At 33.3% G+C, this 20,336-nt stretch overlaps 2 protein-coding genes and 1 pseudogene across 2 annotated transcripts in view; 2 read left to right on the top strand and 1 right to left on the bottom strand.

Moving 5' to 3' along the window:
- The window catches only part of PIG-S (phosphatidylinositol glycan anchor biosynthesis class S), a 105,531-nt gene extending 96,723 nt beyond the window's left edge, over nt 1-8,808 (top strand). Inside the window, exons 13-15 of the mRNA XM_085810504.1 lie at nt 2,963-3,065; nt 7,840-7,897; nt 8,001-8,808. Of these exons, the coding sequence (XP_085666630.1) occupies nt 2,963-3,065; nt 7,840-7,897; nt 8,001-8,106 (267 nt within the window). The 3' untranslated portion in view covers nt 8,107-8,808. The remainder of the gene's footprint in view (nt 1-2,962; nt 3,066-7,839; nt 7,898-8,000) is intronic.
- Nucleotides 8,809-13,350: 4,542 nt separating this feature from the next.
- Nucleotides 13,351-15,622, bottom strand: LOC118205727 (major heat shock 70 kDa protein Ba-like; annotated as a pseudogene).
- A 1,276-nt stretch (nt 15,623-16,898) lies between these two features.
- Nucleotides 16,899-19,171, top strand: LOC118205725 (heat shock protein 70 B2-like). Its single transcript, XM_035378018.2, has one exon. The coding sequence runs from the start codon at nt 17,114-17,116 to the stop codon at nt 19,028-19,030; it is 1,917 nt and encodes a 638-aa protein (XP_035233909.2). The 5' UTR covers nt 16,899-17,113; the 3' UTR covers nt 19,031-19,171.
- Nucleotides 19,172-20,336: the final 1,165 nt, after the last annotated feature.

Here is a 20,336-nt window from a genome sequence, read left to right as displayed (position 1 = left end):
TCACAGTGAAAGACTTCTTTTGTATCCTCTTCATTTATTACCGATTCTCCACATTTCTTTACAAAATCCGTTAAGTGGAAAATATCATTTATGGTTTGCGATATCCCAAAACATTCAGAAAAACCTTCAGATTTGCGACTATCATCATAAACTTTAGCTGTCGTTCACTATACATATTTGGCTACGTATTATGCAATTGGCGACTAAAAACAAGTTGTTCTGCTAAATTTTTGTCTTGCTTCTATCACACACTGAGACAAATTACGCCTGAATTGTATTAGTTATTTATTATACTTAACCCCTATTTCTTGCACATGCTTAATGCTTATCCGAGTCCTGAATAAATAAATTCCCACATATACTTAAGGCTTATTGAGGGTCGGCGCTATGTATCTTACTACCTGATGCAGTCTCTGTGACTCCTAAATTCTGCTACCAAGCATGCCTCCCTTTGTCTTCCCTAAATTCTTCCGCCCGGTGTTGCCATATGAACTCTGGTGCTGGTTCTGGGTTTACATGAATAACAAATCAGGTATTCTTAATTCAAATAGCACTAAATGTAATCTTTTGGCCCATGAGTATCATTAACAAAATCTACTCCTGACGTATGGAAAGAAATTTTTGTTATATTTTTCCTGTCAACATATTTTAGCACATATAACTTAAATCTGTAATCATCGTCAAGCATAATGTCAACATAAAAGGTTACCAGTTTCTCAGTTACTAATATAAAAAAATTGTTTAGGTTATCACTACATAAGTCATTACTTAAGTTGTCATGTGTTGATAAGCATGTGGTAATGAAAGCAAAATATAATAAACTAGCCGCTACACGGCCAGCCTTCTTCTGGTTTTTAAGTGTACTGGAAAAATGCCTAAAGGAAACTCTATTAAATTTAAAAACTGCACAGAATTTCACTGTGCAGAACAACTTTATATATATATATATATATAAATTTAAAAAAAAAAAAAAAAAAAAAAAAAAAAAAAAAAAAACTACTACAAATTTTAATAATAATGTATTACATATAAAAATATTACAGTGAAATAAGCAATATCCCTTAATATCTACAAAATTATCCTAATAAATAAATTAACCAACTTCCCGTTGCCTTCTCTTGACAAAAGTCTAGTATCCGAGAGAAACATTAAATTTAAAAAACTGCACAGAATTATCTCCCTCCTTTTTCTGAGTTACAATAGTATTGATATCAGAAACAATGGCAACAGTGTATATCAGCAATGGCTGCATGCCATTATTGCTGATATAATGAGAGAGAATTATCAATTTGATGCAATTTCATCAAAAAAACATTTAAAAAAAAACCTCATTCGAATTTTGAAAAAAAAAAAAAAAAAAAAAAATCGCTTCAAGGTTCAGTGGCTCTTGTCTAAATGCACCCTATGTACCAAATTTCATAGCCCTGGGTCTATTAGCTTACGTGCAACATGAACGAAAGACACACACACAGACAGGCTCTTCCTTATATATATATGTAGATAATAATTCGCCAGGTTTGAGTCAGGGATATAAAATATTAGTAGGTGTAAAATCAATGATGTATGTAGAATTTTTCGGTTTGAAATGTATGCCAAGCAGATACACAGTGACGAAGCCAAATTATTGTTCATACAAATTTATGCCCAAATCATTGTTTCTTCAGTAACAAGGTATTTTATTTAGTGCTGAAGTGAAATTAAGAATCAGGACTCTCCATGTGTTTTATGATGGGGGGGGGAATCAAATGCGCATGCGTAAAGCACACACACAAAAAAATATAATAAAGTTAAAAAAAAAAAAAAAAAAAAAAAATTGGTAGTGGCCTTTGAGGTTCGGATTTTAGATCATTCCGGATACTGGATGTCTGGATCTCGGACTTTGTACTGTAAGTGCTTAAGATTTACGTCGTAATTTTTAATATAGATATTTTGAGTTTTTATGTATGTTTGCCTTGTTGCAAAGTGAGAACTGAATTAATTGAATGAGAAATACTGAATCATCTGTAAACCCCCCCTTTTTTTTTGTTTGTTTGTTTAATTTCGTTTATACATCGTTTTAGATTTATTATAGTATTTGAGTAGAACATGTGGCAGTGATTAGATAATTCTTCAGATGATATAAATTTTGTGCATTCTGAGTTATAAAATGAATGAAATGTAACGCTGTTAAGTTAACCTAGCGTCAGAGTGTCACTATGGTAAACAAACATAGTGAAAGTGTGCATTTATTCTATTGTGGTTTATGTGCTATCGATAAAGTAGATTTGATTCAGTGCAATAAGTTTAAATGAAATGCAAGAAAAAAATGCGTATAATTTAATATTCCATACAAGGAAGTCGTGGTGTACACATCAGATTTTTTTATCTAATGCGACACGAATAATGATACATTTAGATAACAAATGTGCTTATTTTAAAAATAAAATTGTGTAGTCAATTTTTAAAGCTATATTATTAATTAAATAAAGCTTTGAATATTTTTTTTATTTGCTTCACTGTATTGATACTTTGTTTCTTTACACAGTCTGGTAATGAAGGATGACTGTGTATTTCCATTAATATTAGGTTTAAATGTGGCATAGCATTAAATTCCAAGTTGAATTATTGATAATAAAAACATAATTCTTATTCATAATAAGTGGCATTTATTTGCTTTTTTTGTCTAATTTATTTGAATATTTTGCTATTTAAAATGAATATAAAATAAATAGTATAAATAATTGTTTTCTAAATTTTTACACTTGCTAATTAAAAGTGAGAAATTCAGAATATTTTGCCTTTGTGTATTTTTAGCAGAATAGAAATATATAGTTTTATAGAAAAGTAATATCTTAAAAAAGAAAAAGTAGTAGAATTTATTTTATTTTACATAAAATAACGGCATTTATTTGCATATCACATACAATATTATAAATAAAAAATTAAGAATTCATGTGAAGTAATTTTTTAAAAATATTTTTAGATATACTTTAGTTTGTCATTCACAAAAGAAAGTCTTATGCTTTTGAGGGAAGGCTACTTAGAAGAAGGATATACTAAAGCCCAAGCTGCATTTTTGGCTTCAGGTTTGTTTTTATTTTTGTTCTTCCTTTTATTCGGTTCAAAGATTATTTATTACATGTTTTAAATATAAATGTGATATATTATAAATCCACATGTATTTGAAGGAAGAGAAAATTCTATGAGATTATATTATATAATGAGTTTTAATTTTAATTTTTGTATCATCTTTCTGTCTATAAACTTAGTAGTATAAAGTACTACAGACATCAAAGTGTAAGAGACAGATAGATCCAAGATAATTTTAAAAAATTGAAACAATGTACAACTATCTCATAAGATCTCTTGAATTCTTTAAATTATTCTATTTTATTGTACATTGATGGATGTACCATTTTTCCATATTTCTTCACAAATTCTATTTGTTGTGGAAATTTCGCTTGGTGTTACATGAAAACCTTCAAATTCATGGCTGTAATCACCATGAAATACGGTAGCTGGCCATAAGTTATGCCAAGAATTTTGTAAAATATCTGCATACACACCCTCCATTTTGTAATGCTGCAGACAGCAGATTTTATGTTAAAATATTTCAAACATTCTTGAACTCTTGAATGGTCAGAAAAGTTAGCATACATTTGAGAAAGACTGTTTTATCTACATTCAGCAGACACAGCACTTTCACATCCATTGTCTGTAACTGTACAATTTAGAAGACAGTTATGTTATCTTTTAATAAAACTAAGTGAAGTATGAGCTGAAGAGTTATCTTTAATCTCAGGATCATTTTTGCATCAACTGGTAATCCAACCAATTTCAAATGTTGCCAAATCTCAGATGTGGAATAATTTTTCAGTCAGTCATTCATTAATATTTATGTCATACATGCTCTTTTAGTTGAACAAATAATAGGAAAAGCATTTACTCCTTTTTTTTTAATACCCAAGGTTGTGTATTTTTTCCAATTATGGGAAGTTTACATTTAAGGCCAGTTTCCACTGCTGCGTATGCATTTCTCCAATCAGCGAGCAAATTCACTTTGATTGACATCTGCAATCCGGCCGGTGTGCGGTGACGGATGACATACGGATGGAGTTCAACAATGTTCAACTTCTATCCGTATGTCTGCGGATGCATTGGGGTCACGTGGTAAAAAAGGAGCAATAAGGTGCAGTCACTAAAAATTAATGGCGGCAGAAGTAGCAATGAACGCTCGCTAATAGGGAAAGAATGTTTTGCTAAAAAATACTTATTTCTGAATTAACATTATAGCGAGAAATCTGTGTGCTGAAAAAGACAGCAATCAGCTGAATTTAGTTAAAAAAAGATAAGAAAAACAAGATAACTGCAACTACAGTACTTGTTCGTTCAAGAAATTCAGTTCAAGAAAATCAGCGGCAAAAATTATAATTCCAAGTCCATGAAATGGCAAAATTTGTTCTGATAATCATATTTTAGTTCTGCATACTCATTTAGATTTAATGAAAATGAATGTCTGACTATATCAAACTGCTATAGCAAATTAGATATGATTAAAAGATTTGCTATTTTTTTCTTTTGAAACAGGTAAAAACTAAAAACGTTAATTATAAATTAAATTTGATAGCCTTTTAAATACTCCAGTTCATTGAAGAGTATGTTAAATTTGTATTTCCCTTTATAAATATATCTTTTTGGATAACATATATTTGTAAGCACATGAAATATATTTTTAACAGCCCGTTTAACTTCAATCCGAACGCCACTTTAAAAGATAATTATTTTTGTAAAAAATTTACTAGAAGCTGAAAAACAAACTCTGGTTAATTTTTCAGACGATAGCACACTGAAATAGGACCAAAAAAATTAAGTTTTAAGAATTGATTTAGTTGATGATGTATATAAGCCAAAATATGCATGCAATTCACGTGCAATCCTAGCTTAGTGATAAAGCTGATGGTAAGGATGTTCTTTTTTTTGGAGTCGTGAGTTCGAATCCCATACGCTTTTTGCACCTTGTCTGCAACTTTCTTGCCTTTTTATTCCAATTTGATCTATATTCGTGTTTTATAATTTATTTCTATTATTATATGCATTAAATATATTGTTTTATTTATGCTCTTATTTATTTAAATTTTTCCCGCAAAAAAGTTTGAAAATTATATAATACTAATTTAAAGCATATCCTGTACATATATATTTGAATTTAACAAGCATTCTCTATTTGTAAAAAGCAAATTTAAAGTGAATTAAATTTAAATGAAATTTAATGCAAACAAAGAAATGATTAATTATTGCTGCGAACTAATCTACAATATCATTTAAATTCTGAGAGCATATGTAAATCAAGTGCAAGTATCAAAATCCATGAATAAATATATAATTCCAAAAATTTATTAATCCTAAAAAATTTATAAAAATGCATAAGTGAATAATTTTTGGAATTATATATTTATTCATGGATTTTGATACTTGCACTTGATTTACATATGCTCTCAGAATTTAAATGATATTGTAGATTAGTTCGCAGCAATAATTAATCATTTATTTGTTTGCATTAAATTTCATTTAAATTTAATTAATTTTAAATTTGCTTTTTACAAATAGAAAATGTTTGTTAAATTCAAATTTCATTCCTTGCAGCAATGGTGCAAGAGAATTATTTAAATTTAATTTATTTTGAAACCCTGCAGATATATATATATATTTTCGTTTCACTTTTATGTGAATGTATATACATGTGCTCAGACTTTGGGATGTTTACGACTCTAAACTTTCATTCAAATTAACATGAGACAGTATTAATGCCCTAAACATTTTTTTTAAAAAAATTACTATAATAATTGCTTTTAAATTCAGTCCTCTCCAGCAGAAGCGCAGGAATTAATTAATTAAATATTTCCATTTTCTTTACTTAATGTGTGTATATTTAAAGAGAAAAATCTTATTTTTATAACTTCTTTTATAAAAAGAGATATGAATTAAAAATGTTTAAATTAAAAATAATATTTTATGGATTATGCATAAAATATAACTGCTCATAGTGCATTTTAAAACAAACGAGATTTCTAATAAATTATCCAGCTATGACCCTGAAGTCAGCTGTATACAAGCATAGCAAATTTTGTGTAAATATCACGAACCTTTCTTTACAGTTGCTCTGTACTTTTAAAGTACCAACTATTTTTTAATTTCTTTAACTTTTTTATTTTATTTATTTATTTGTTTACTTTTTCACTAACAGTACATTTTAGTTTTAATAATATATATATTATTTCATAATATTTAAGGCTTCTAGAAACACAATTTTTTTTTTAAAATTTACTTCAGCTTCTATGGAATTACTGATGTTCATAAATTCATGTTCATAAAATAAGTAAACCTTACTTATTTAAAATTGCTAGCGCACTTTACTTTCGCAGTTCATAAGCAGAAATAAAAATTTCCAATAACATGGAATTTAGTAAACAAAACTTTTCTGCCTTTTACGTCAGGATCCGTATCAAATCCAAAATAAACAATACTCGCTTAAGCGGGGAAAATTCAGATGTTCAGCGTCGTAACTCGCGAACTGCTTGTTTGGCGCCAAAATATTACAGTGACACCTAGCGGCGGAAAATTAAAATATTTTACGGATACGCAGCAGTGGAAACGCTTGTACGGATGCCGTAGGCGTGTCTTCAATTGACGCAACGCGTTCGTACGCAGTAGTGGAAACGAGCCTTTAGGCATTTTGGTAGCACACACCAAAATTGCTACTCTTGCTCGAAAATCTTCGACACCAGTTGGGGCCTTTTTTGGAGAGGTCGTCTAGGTATTTTGGGCACATACTGCTAGAAAAGACCAGTTTTGTCAGTGTTATAAATTTATTCTGGAGAAAACTTATTGCTATTAATAAATGAGTTCATGTACAAATTGTTCAGCTGCTTCAGTATCAGCTGAAGCTTTTTCACCTGAAATTTTGAACTGCCTTATACAATGGCAATTTTAAAATTTAGTTAATGAACCTGTCTAATATATACACTCTTATAAATGAGTTTACATTTATTCATGAAATATTTTGACTTGAGCTGTTAGCACTGAGCCCATCAATGATATACCCTCTCTATGGAAAAAACTCGCTTTTATGGCATACCTGCTTTTTCTTAAGTATATTCTCTATTACTTAACTTTGTTTAAAAAATAAAAGTATATTAAAAAAATAATAGTCTATGTATTAGATCATTTTGGGTATAAAATGCCCCAGTTTCAGGCTTGTACTAGTTGCAAATGGCTGTAAAATGTTGTGCCTTGTGCTCAGCAATAAACACATGGGCATAATGGGCTCTGTACTGGAGGGCATAATGGGCTCTGTAAGGAGATGTTTCTGGGGGTATGACTATTCATATTTCATTGTTTTCTAGGATTGATGGAATTTATTTCTAGGATTCATATTTGCTGTTACTTTAAGATTTAGTTACATCAAACCCTTTCATCTGTAAGTTGCGTGTCATAGCAGTTAACTGTGGCAGTAGTGGCTTTGTCGGAATCTGCATAATCATGGTAGACTCAAAATTGATACGCTGGCTTACATAGAGGTCCCTCAACTTCAGAGGTGAAATGCTCCATATCTTGCTCCAGCAATCTATGTGCCTGTCTCATGTTCTAATACGTCATACAAAATCCAACAATTTCCTGAGCATTCCATTTACATCAGCTGTGTGATAAAATATCCTCAGCATGCCAGCTGATTATTATTCATACATAAATGATGCATGCAACATCTTTCTTCCATCAAGTACTATATAAATTCTGAGTCCAATAATTATCAAATAGGAATTTTCGAAATAAAAATTTTCTGTAATCAGTAATCTGTTTCAGATGAAGTATTCTTTGATCCTTCTCTATTGGCACTGCTGTATTTCCCAGAAGATCAAAAGTAAGAACAATGTATAGAATAAATTTTGTACTAGTATTAAATAATTTTGAGTTAAAAATACATAATTAATATGATTCTTGTTTGACTTTTTTTCCCATTTTAGGTACGCTATTTATATTCCATTATTTCTACCTATCAGCATTCCTGTGATAACATCCATGAGCCACCTATGGAAATTTTGGAGAAATTCAAAAATAAAATCTGATTAAGATTTTCATAAATATTTGATAATTTGTACTAGTACATATCATTTACAACAAAAAAATTTAATGAAACATTTTTGTTTTGGCTGTAGATTTCAGAACCTAAGGATTTGTGAGCATATTCAGTTTTTTGTCCCTTCTGAAATAAAATTCATATTCTTTTATCTATGCATTAAATCAACTTATCTGTTTCTCAGCTTATCTATTCAAGTAATATTTTCAGTTCTTCTGATGCACATATAATTTATATGTATAAAAAATTGTTCTTTATAGTAAAGAACGTAATTTTTTTTCATGGTTCATAACCAACCACCTGCATATAATTTACCATCTTCTACCTGAATTAATCTCACATTAAGCTTAGCCTGTCAATAATACAGTGTGATTATTTTAAGATCTTGTGCAATGCCAGTGAATGATCCAAATGTTGCAAATTTGGCAAGAATACGGACTGCATCTGTAAAATGTAAATACACTTCAGGATATGAAAAATGTATATATGAAAAGAAGAGTTGCTTGTCTTCTGCTACATTCTCAGTGAGAAATAAATGCAATGGCACTCTCTCAATATAGTGGTTTTTCTTTGCAAAATACTCATTATGTTTATTATTTTCAAATGAAATCATAAATTTTAAAGTGTTTATTTTAGTGTACAATTTTGTTAGCAGTTTATCAAAAAAAAAAAAAAAAAAAAAAAAACATACATAACTGTAAAACTTATTTTTTTACAAACTCCTTCTGGTAGTCACATTTCAATTGGTTCCTGAATAAATGTGAATGCTAAATAGGATTACAGGTGATGGTGAATGGTACCTCTGTGCCTCTTTTTTTTTTTTTTTTTTTCCCATTTTGTTGATCCCTGCAGTGCCATAATAAAGTATATTTGTGATCCATTAAACCAATTCCAACTGTGAAGACTTTTCTTGATTTTATAGCTAACTGAAAATTTGCATTAGCCAAAGAAACATGAACTACAGCCACATAGGAAAAACTTTTATATTTTAAAATGGAAGGTAGAAGAATGCAGTTCAGTAACCATTGAAAAATCACTGTGTTTTAAAAGCAAAAATTTTCACACGCTGAAGAAATGTGAACTACAAGTATAGACAAAAAATTGTTATATTTTAAATGCCACACTAAAAGAAATGTATAGGTGCAGATTGGTGATCATAAATTTTTGTTTCTCACCTGTGCAGAAACATGGCAAATCAACATTCTCACCAAGGCCACTGCAGAAGATTCCAAGACAATCTGAAGACAGGGCTCTGCACATGAAAAAAATGCTCAAAATTATTTTAGCTCTCCCCACCCAATGTTCACACATCTCCTGTGTATAGCCTATTGCTGGGTGAGTAATAGTGATCCAAACATGCATTTAGATTCTGCACAGGCTGTTTCAGTTTAGTTATAAAATGTGACCAGTATACATAGTTTGTTACATTTGTATTTACATCTATCTCCCTTATTCGATTTTATATGTATTAAGGCTCACAAATAAAAATCCAGTGGGGTTTAATCTGGAAAGCATGGAGGAAAAACTAATTCACTCTAATCACTATCATTTCATCAAATTCTCATCAAAGTTTGCTTGGTCATTTTGTTGGTAATAAATCCTCTCATTCCCATGGAGTATGAATACCTGGTGAAATGGAGGATGACTGAAGCATGCCCAGATAAATTTTTCCCATAAAAGCTTTAAAAAAAGAAAGGGGAGGACATCTAGCCAACAATCCACACTAAGCATCGATTCCCAGTATACTGACAGACTTTTATGCAGTAATGCATGAATTTTCTGCAGCCTAGTACACACACAGTTGTGCCTATAGACACACAACTGTGTCTGCCCTTAACTCTTTCGCGACGGCAGGCACAAACATGCACATATTGCCAGGACTGGCTGTTTTTCCATGAATATTTCTCCAGGGCTGGAGGGTTTTTATGCTAAACTTAAAATTACGAAAAGATGAATGCATTGTTAAAGAATGTTCTGAATGGTATATTCTGAATATATAATATATAATTCTGAATATGAATAATATATATGAATATATAATTCTGAATATGAATGTTCTGAATGGTATATATTATTTTATTTACATACTTTATGTACTTAAGTTTCACATTTATCTTATTTTATTAGTCCAAAGGGCCAATTTGCCCTTGAAGGACTATTAATTTCATTTTGGTATTTTGTTTCGAAAACTTGGCTGTATCACTTTTAAAATCATTGCCACCATATATTATCACCCTGTCTTATATTTAAAGAAATTAAATATAGAATCTGCATAAATGTATGTATGTTTCTCGCATTGTGATAAAACAATGGTATCTAGAGCCATTAAATTTGAATAATGTAATCTTCCATAGAATATGGGCATGTAGAATATGGCATGCCCTAATTTGAATTTAAAATTTGTTTTATTATCAATTTCAGATTTTGTAACACTTCAACGAATTTTTGATTAAAAAACTAAACGATTTTAAAGCAAGCAATGGCAAAACTGTAAAAAAAAAAAAAAAAGCATTTTTATCTCCAGTGCGCGAGACTCTGTATTGGGAATTTAAAGATATGCTCATTTTAAAATTCATTTGTGATATTACTGTTGAACTAGATTTTATAGTTTGAGTACGTAGAATATGATATTTAATAAATAAAGGTAACACACAGAACGTAAAAAAAAAAAAAAAAAAAAAAAACCTTTGGGCATAATTTAAAATTTGAAACCTTTAAGACTCCCCCCCCCAGTATTTGCTTAACTGTCAGTGGCTTCTGATTTTATACATTTGAAGACTATATATTTTACTTAAAATTTATTTTAGTGTGATAAATTTCAAAGCAGAACCCTTTGTTACAATCCTTGCATTCATAATAATAAAACATTTGCCTTTTGTGAGGATTATTGCAGAAGATGGAACAAAACAAAGCACCACTGTTACATTTTCATTTGAACAAAGTGATGGAAAGTTTCAGTCTGAGTGCATTTAATTCTCCTTTTGACTTTGGTATAACATAAGCACTGCAACTTCTAGAGAAAAACCAAAAAATAATTTAACTAAATAAAACGATAGTTAAAAAGTAAGATTATTCTGATTTTTATTTAAAAACAATATTGGCATTAAAAATAGCCATACTCATGTTATTCAAAAAAGTTTTGTTAATACCATTGTGTATTTTTCCTGAAGGAGGAAAATTGAGTTATTATAGTATCACTTATGTCTATCCCTCGCATATTCGTATTGTACCCATATACACTCTGCCATCGTGATAAGATTACAATGTTGTCCATTCGTAAATAAGGGCATCTTAACACATGGGCCATATGCTAATTCATTTGCATTTCATTTCTGCGAGTTGTTTTGTAGAGATCTTAGCACATTCTTTTGTGCTCAGGTGCCTATAATGGTGTTAAGGTGTAACTGTATGTTGATTAACTGGCTTATAACTTTCTATTTCATGAGAAAGAATCTTCTCTGGTTTAAAGATGTCTGTTCACCTGTTCGGTCTGTCAACAACAAACGTGATACGCAGCCAGAGCTGGATTAAAAGATTTAAAGTCCTAAGCATTTAAAATGTTTTAGTGTCCCAGCATACATTATTTATGCTGGGACTCTTTCTTGTTTAGCTCCAAATTACTAATATGCACCTGAATGCTACTCAAACACACTTGATGAAGACATCATTATTAACTTAATTCGAAGCAAAAGATATCAATGAAAAAAAGAAAAAGAAAAGAAAAAAAAAAAAAACATTTAAATGAAGAACTTCCTCCGTACAGACCCTAAGAATAATACTAAATGAAAAAGTAACATAACTCAGCATATTACAAAATGACATCTTTATGAACTCATTGCACTTTGTTGAGTATAACATCTACTCAAACTCCAAATTACACAATGATGAAAATATTTCTAACTTTGCTAAATTTTTATTAATCTGAACAGTCATTCATTAATTTATCACAAACCAACAAAAACCAATGCAACTCCAGTCGTTCTCTCTCCACAAAAAAATGAAATTTTCAACTTTTAACCTACTATATCAAAAACCTCAAATGCAACAACTTCTCCAGTCGTTTTCACTGTACAGAGAATGAAATTTTCAACTTTTAATCTACTATATCAGAAGGAAATTGTAACTTGGAAAACGTAACCAGGCCCCCAGAAATTTCGTTGAAATAGTTTAGAACAATAAAAATAAAAATTTTAAGAAATTCTAACTGTTAAGAATTTTTTTTGGTTAGAGTAGAGAGAATGGAACTTATATTATCACGAAGTTGTTGTTTCATTTATTGCCAAGTGGTGGTTTATTTATGATAACCTGAGTAGTTGAATGTTATGGAAACCATATTATGATGTAATTGGTTGCATGATAGCAGTCAATTTAAATCGTGGGAAAAGATATGGAAAGTGTGCTTCAGATTATCAATAAGTATGTTGTGTTTACTTGGTATATCAATGCTGTGTACTTTGCTAGCCCATCCTTGTACCATGCATCCATCTCAATTGAATCTCTTAAATTTATTATCTGAGCAGATAAATGTAGATTTTAAGCATACTGAATGAATGAAAGGGTTTTGCTCAACACTTACATGCAAACATGTCATTAAAAATATTATTTTAATTCCAAATTTAGTGAACTCTAGAAGCTTATTGTATATACCCACTCGTACAAATATTCTCTCTTGCATACACTTTTGAACTCTATCCAGCGAAAATCACCTCATGCTTAAAACATACCATTTAATAAAATTTTTAATTTAACAGTTTCATACAACTCAAGGTAGAAAAATCCTATACATTTTGACATATATCAGTGCAATACTCTCAATTCATTGCAGCATAAAGTTACACATAGCAATATGTTTATAATAGCCAAAATTTTTAAAAATTTCTCATGCACAATATGAAAATTATTCTACAGCTGAAATTAATCACAGACTCCTAAACTAAGTAATTTATCAAAAACTTCTAAAATTTCATATACCTATTTGTTCATAAAAACCACAATTTCATAACTTCTCATCATGCACAACATAATTAATACTCAGTAGCCTGAAGTAATTAATTCTTGCTCACTCATTGAAAATTTACAAACTCTTAGTTAGAATGTTACTGATTTAGACTTACTGGTAAAAATACAAAAGTATCAACTTTAAAATTTTTAATTATTTGCATTATCATAAAATACAAATTAAGCATTACCGGAATAACAGGAGGAAAAAATGAAAGGCACAAATGAACACACATATATAAAAAATTAACTTACTTTATTTCTTTTCCCTATACTTAAATACAAATATTTTAAATAATTTAATGATGCAAGTTAACTTCACTGGTGATACATGATATATTTACAGTGACATGAAATTGGAATGTTCTAAGTTCAGCATGTTAATCAACTTCTTCAATGGTAGGTCCAGTGCCAGCACTGGCCCTAGGTTCTTGACTAGAATTAAAATTGCTTCCTTGATGTAATTTACTCATGAGAGGAGACAGTTCAGATTGCACTTCTTTCATTTTATGTTCATCCTTCTCTGCAAGTGTATTATTGTCTAACCACTGAATTACAGAATCACAGGTCTGCTTAACTTTGGCTTTATCTGATGAAGATAGCTTGTCGTCCGATGCAGTGTCGGCTGCTTGCTTTACGCTGTACACGTAGCTTTCAAGGGCATTGCGTGAAGCTACTCTCTCTTTCTGCTCTGCATCTTCTTTTTCATATTGCTTCGCCTCTTCCAGCATCCTCTCAATTTCTTCTTTCGACAGACGGCCCTTGTCATTGGTGATGCGGATACTCTGTGATTTTCCAGAGCTCTTCTCCATTGCAGAGACTTGTAAGATGCCATTTGCATCTAAGTCAAAGGTTACTTCAATCTGGGGTACGCCCCTCGGAGCAGGGGGTATTCCGGACAGCTGGAACCTCCCTAGCAAGTGATTGTCTTTTGTCATCGCTCTTTCTCCTTCATAAACCTGAATGTCAACACCTGGCTGATTGTCGGAATAAGTTGTGAAAACTTGCGATGTCTTGCAGGGAATGCGAGAATTTCTCTCGATGATCTTGGTCATGACACCACCTGCTGTTTCGATACCCAGTGACAAAGGAGCCACGTCTACCAACAGGACATCTCTGATCTTTTCGTCTGTGCTTCCTGTCAGAATGGCAGCTTGGACGGCTGCCCCATAGGCTACTGCTTCGTCAGGATTGATCGACATGCAAAGTTCTTTACCGTGGAAAAAGTCTCTCAGCATTTTCTGTATCTTGGGAATGCGTGTTGAACCACCGACCAAGACAACGTCGTGGATGCTGCTCTTGTCTAACTTTGCATCTTTCAAGGCACGCTCCACTGGCTCGAGGGTTGATCGGAAGAGATCCATGCACAGCTCTTCAAATCTCGCTCTGGTTATTTTCGAATAAAAGTCTATCCCTTCGAATAGTGCATCTATCTCGATGCTAGCTTCAGTGCTGCTGGACAGAGTCCTCTTGGCTCTTTCACAAGCGGTTCGCAGCCTCCGAAGAGCTCTTGGACTGGAACGCAGATCTTTACGATGCTTGCGCTTAAACTCTTCTACAAAATGTGCCACCATCCTATTATCAAAGTCCTCTCCCCCCAGGTGAGTGTCACCAGCTGTAGATCTCACCTCGAACAAGGAACCTTCATCGATTGTCAGGATAGACACATCAAATGTGCCACCTCCTAAGTCAAAGATTAGGACATTCTTTTCACCTCTCAGATTCTTGTCCAGACCATATGCCAGAGCAGCTGCAGTTGGTTCATTGATGATTCTCAGCACATTCAGTCCAGCTATTTTCCCTGCATCCTTTGTTGCTTGTCTCTGCGAATCATTGAAGTATGCAGGAACTGTGATTACAGCATCAGTAACTTTCTGCCCTAAGTACATCTCGGCAGTCTCTTTCATTTTAGTCAGCACCATAGCACTTATTTCTTCAGGATTAAAACGCTTGCACTCACTTTTGAACTCGACACAGATCTTTGGTTTACCGCCTTCGTTTGCTACCTTGAACGGCCAGTTTTTCAAATCTTGCTGAATTTTTTTGGATCATCACACTTTCGGCCGATCAACCTCTTTGCATCGAAAATGGTATTTTCGGGATTCAGAGCAACCTGAGATTTTGCAGGATCGCCGATGAGCCTCTCGGTCTCCGTAAAGGCAACATAACTAGGTGTTGTGCGATTGCCCTGGTCGTTGGCTATGATTTCCACATTTCCATGCTGGAAGACGCCGACGCAAGAGTATGTCGTGCCTAGGTCGATACCAATAGCTGGCGCTTTTCCACTCGGCATCTCTGATGTTAAATCAACAGCAATAACTAACCACTGCAATAAGGTCAGAGAGAAATGCTACCAGAACACTTCACAAAAAATTCGTAGTTAATGCAAAATCGGCGAAGAATACAGCACTTCCAAAGATCGCTTTGTTTGTTTACAATACTAACCGTCATCCTCACAGAGCTCATATTTATACTTTCGCAGCGCCTTCGGGAAATTTCCCGAACATTACTCGGGAATGACGTCAGATCGATTGTTCTGCCGCCTTCCAGATGCTCTCGAAATTTCTCGACCGAAGAAACGCTCGTGGTGCCATCTAGGAAGTCCCATTGAAATTAAACATAACTTTCATCCCCCAACATCAAAACAAATTTCTTTCGGGAAACGTTTAGAAATAAACAAGCTTTTAAATCTCACAATATTCGTGAATCATTCTTATCTTACTGTCGCTAACACGCATTTCTTTTTAAGCAAAAAAATATCCTGGAGAGTGCAGTATTCGAAATATTCACATGCGCCTGAAATCTCAATGCGATTTTATGAGTTATTAAAGAAAATCACGATTCGATTTTGAATGGCTCGAAATTCCATGGGATGCTGTAAAAACAGAGACAGTGGTTAAATCATTTAAGAAGTGTAGCATTAGTAATTCACTGGATGATACAGAGGACAATTTGTTGTATGAGGACTCGGATCACACTATATGTAAAAAATTTGTTGTATGAGGACTCAGATCACACTATATGTAAAGAAAATTACACTATATGTTTAAAAGAAATTAATTTTCAAGTATCCTGTAGCCAGGATTTTTTCTTAAAATTTTCAATTCATTGTTTCTTTATAATTTATACCTATTTATTTCCATAGTTTTTAAACATATCTGTCATTAAATTAGTTGAAAATTACCGTATTTACCGGTGTATATCTAATCTCTTTAAGGATAAAACTATATTACTGATCATTATAATGAACTTACAGAATTTTTTATATAATGTAATACTTTCTGCAAATACCCAATCTATATGGGGAAGAACACCTTTTAATCTTCTTCGTCAAAATCTAGACATTCATCTCCAGAGCTACATAAATGAAGAGTCACTTGACACTTCTTCTAAATTAGCATCTGAGTCCTCATACAACAAGTTTTGAGCCATTCAAAATCGAATCGTGATTTCCTTTAATAACTCATAAAATCGTAGATTTTTTGCATTGAGGTTTCAGGCGCATGTGAATATTTCGAATACTGCACTCTCCAGGATATTTTTTTGCTTAAAAAGAAATGCGTGTTAGCGACAGTAAGATAAGAATGATTCACGAATATTGTGAGATTTAAAAGCTTGTTTATTTCTAAACGTTTCCCGAAAGAAATTTGTTTTGATGTTGGGGGATGAAAGTTATGTTTAATTTCAATGGGACTTCCTAGATGGCACCACAAGCGTATCTTCGGTCGAGAAATTTCGAGAGCATCTGGAAGGCGGCAGAACAATCGATCTGACGTCATTCCCGAGTAATGTTCGGGAAATTTCCCGAAGGCGCTGCGAAAGTATAAATATGAGCTCTGTGAGGATGGCGATTAGAATTGTAAACAAACAAAGCGATCTTTGGAAGTGCTGTATTCTTCGCCGATTTTGCATTAACTACGAATTTTTTGTGAAGTGTTCTGATAGCATTTCTCTCTGACCTTATTGCAGTGGTTAGTTACTGCTGTTGATTTAACATCAGAGATGCCGAGTGGAAAAGCGCCAGCTATTGGTATCGACCTAGGCACGACATACTCCTGCGTCGGCGTCTTCCAGCATGGAAATGTGGAAATCATAGCCAACGACCAGGGCAATCGCACAACACCTAGTTATGTTGCCTTTACGGAGACCGAGAGGCTCATCGGCGATCCTGCAAAATCTCAGGTTGCTCTGAATCCCGAAAATACCATTTTCGATGCAAAGAGGTTGATCGGCCGAAAGTGTGATGATCCAAAAATTCAGCAAGATTTGAAAAACTGGCCGTTCAAGGTAGCAAACGAAGGCGGTAAACCAAAGATCTGTGTCGAGTTCAAAGGTGAGCGCAAGCGTTTTAATCCTGAAGAAATAAGTGCTATGGTGCTGACTAAAATGAAAGAGACTGCCGAGATGTACTTAGGGCAGAAAGTTACTGATGCTGTAATCACAGTTCCTGCATACTTCAATGATTCGCAGAGACAAGCAACAAAGGATGCAGGGAAAATAGCTGGACTGAATGTGCTGAGAATCATCAATGAACCAACTGCAGCTGCTCTGGCATATGGTCTGGACAAGAATCTGAGAGGTGAAAAGAATGTCCTAATCTTTGACTTAGGAGGTGGCACATTTGATGTGTCTATCCTGACAATCGATGAAGGTTCCTTGTTCGAGGTGAGATCTACAGCTGGTGACACTCACCTGGGGGGAGAGGACTTTGATAATAGGATGGTGGCACATTTTGTAGAAGAGTTTAAGCGCAAGCATCGTAAAGATCTGCGTTCCAGTCCAAGAGCTCTTCGGAGGCTGCGAACCGCTTGTGAAAGAGCCAAGAGGACTCTGTCCAGCAGCACTGAAGCTAGCATCGAGATAGATGCACTATTCGAAGGGATAGACTTTTATTCGAAAATAACCAGAGCGAGATTTGAAGAGCTGTGCATGGATCTCTTCCGATCAACCCTCGAGCCAGTGGAGCGTGCCTTGAAAGATGCAAAGTTAGACAAGAGCAGCATCCACGACGTTGTCTTGGTCGGTGGTTCAACACGCATTCCCAAGATACAGAAAATGCTGAGAGACTTTTTCCACGGTAAAGAACTTTGCATGTCGATCAATCCTGACGAAGCAGTAGCCTATGGGGCAGCCGTCCAAGCTGCCGTTCTGACAGGAAGCACAGACGAAAAGATCAGAGATGTCCTGTTGGTAGACGTGGCTCCTTTGTCACTGGGTATCGAAACAGCAGGTGGTGTCATGACCAAGATCATCGAGAGAAATTCTCGCATTCCCTGCAAGACATCGCAAGTTTTCACAACTTATTCCGACAATCAGCCAGGTGTTGACATTCAGGTTTATGAAGGAGAAAGAGCGATGACAAAAGACAATCACTTGCTAGGGAGGTTCCAGCTGTCCGGAATACCCCCTGCTCCGAGGGGCGTACCCCAGATTGAAGTAACCTTTGACTTAGATGCAAATGGCATCTTACAAGTCTCTGCAATGGAGAAGAGCTCTGGAAAATCACAGAGTATCCGCATCACCAATGACAAGGGCCGTCTGTCGAAAGAAGAAATTGAGAGGATGCTGGAAGAGGCGAAGCAATATGAAAAAGAAGATGCAGAGCAGAAAGAGAGAGTAGCTTCACGCAATGCCCTTGAAAGCTACGTGTACAGCGTAAAGCAAGCAGCCGACACTGCATCGGACGACAAGCTATCTTCATCAGATAAAGCCAAAGTTAAGCAGACCTGTGATTCTGTAATTCAGTGGTTAGACAATAATACACTTGCAGAGAAGGATGAAATAGAACATAAAATGAAAGAAGTGCAATCTGAACTGTCTCCTCTCATGAGTAAATTACATCAAGGAAGCAATTTTAATTCTAGTCAAGAACCTAGGGCCAGTGCTGGCACTGGACCTACCATTGAAGAAGTTGATTAACATGCTGAACTTAGAACATTCCAATTTCATGTCACTGTAAATATATCATGTATCACCAGTGAAGTTAACTTGCATCATTAAATTATTTAAAATATTTGTATTTAAGTATAGGGAAAAGAAATAAAGTAAGTTAATTTTTTATATATGTGTGTTCATTTGTGCCTTTCATTTTTTCCTCCTGTTATTCCGGTAATGCTTAATTTGTATTTTATGATAATGCAAATAATTAAAAATTTTAAAGTTGATACTTTTGTATTTTTACCAGTAAGTCTAAATCAGTAACATTCTAACTAAGAGTTTGTAAATTTTCAATGAGTGAGCAAGAATTAATTACTTCAGGCTACTGAGTATTAATTATGTTGTGCATGATGAGAAGTTATGAAATTGTGGTTTTTATGAACAAATAGGTATATGAAATTTTAGAAGTTTTTGATAAATTACTTAGTTTAGGAGTCTGTGATTAATTTCAGCTGTAGAATAATTTTCATATTGTGCATGAGAAATTTTTAAAAATTTTGGCTATTATAAACATATTGCTATGTGTAACTTTATGCTGCAATGAATTGAGAGTATTGCACTGATATATGTCAAAATGTATAGGATTTTTCTACCTTGAGTTGTATGAAACTGTTAAATTAAAAATTTTATTAAATGGTATGTTTTAAGCATGAGGTGATTTTCGCTGGATAGAGTTCAAAAGCGTATGCAAGAGAGAATATTTGTACGAGTGGGTATATAGAATAAGCTTCTAGAGTTCACTAAATTTGGAATTAAAATAATATTTTTAATGACATGTTTGCATGTAAGTGTTAAGCAAAACCCTTTCATTCATTCAGTATGCTTAAAATCTACATTTATCTGCTCAGATAATAAATTTAAGAGATTCACTTGAGATGGATGCATGGTAGAAGGATGGGCTAGCAAAGTGCACAGCATTGATATCTATGTTCTAAGCAAATGCAATGTGTTGAACAATTCATTTGTTACATTTACTTTTCAATAATTTAAGAATATAACCATTTAGTTCATAAAATGACATGCATGTTGTGTGGTCTAAATGACCCAAAACACTTAAATCATACACATATTCTGCTTCAAAGTCTAATTTATGATAAATAGTGATATTATCATTATAAATAAGCACTTGCTTATTTGCTATGTCTATGGATTTTGGGTACATTCTACTGAACGGAAAGGGGGGTGCCAAAACCCTATCGCAGCAGCAGTGACCTCACTGCCTAGAATAAAATTTATGCCATATTCTTGATCAAGCATGATGTTTTATTTAAGAGTAAAATTCAGATTT

This window comes from Stegodyphus dumicola, chromosome 2 (assembly GCF_044657685.1).
Source record: "Stegodyphus dumicola isolate Sdum_Otavi_A_Nest chromosome 2, ASM4465768v1".
NCBI classification, from domain to species: domain Eukaryota; kingdom Metazoa; phylum Arthropoda; class Arachnida; order Araneae; family Eresidae; genus Stegodyphus; species Stegodyphus dumicola.
The sequence above is the reverse complement of the archived record's forward strand: the minus strand, read 5'-3'. Positions and strand labels throughout refer to the sequence as shown.

What these genes read in the sequence shown, in the direction of transcription:
- LOC118205725 (XM_035378018.2), top strand. Translation starts at nt 17,114, where the DNA reads ATGCCGAGTGGAAAAGCGCCAGCTATTGGTATCGACCTAGGCACGACA.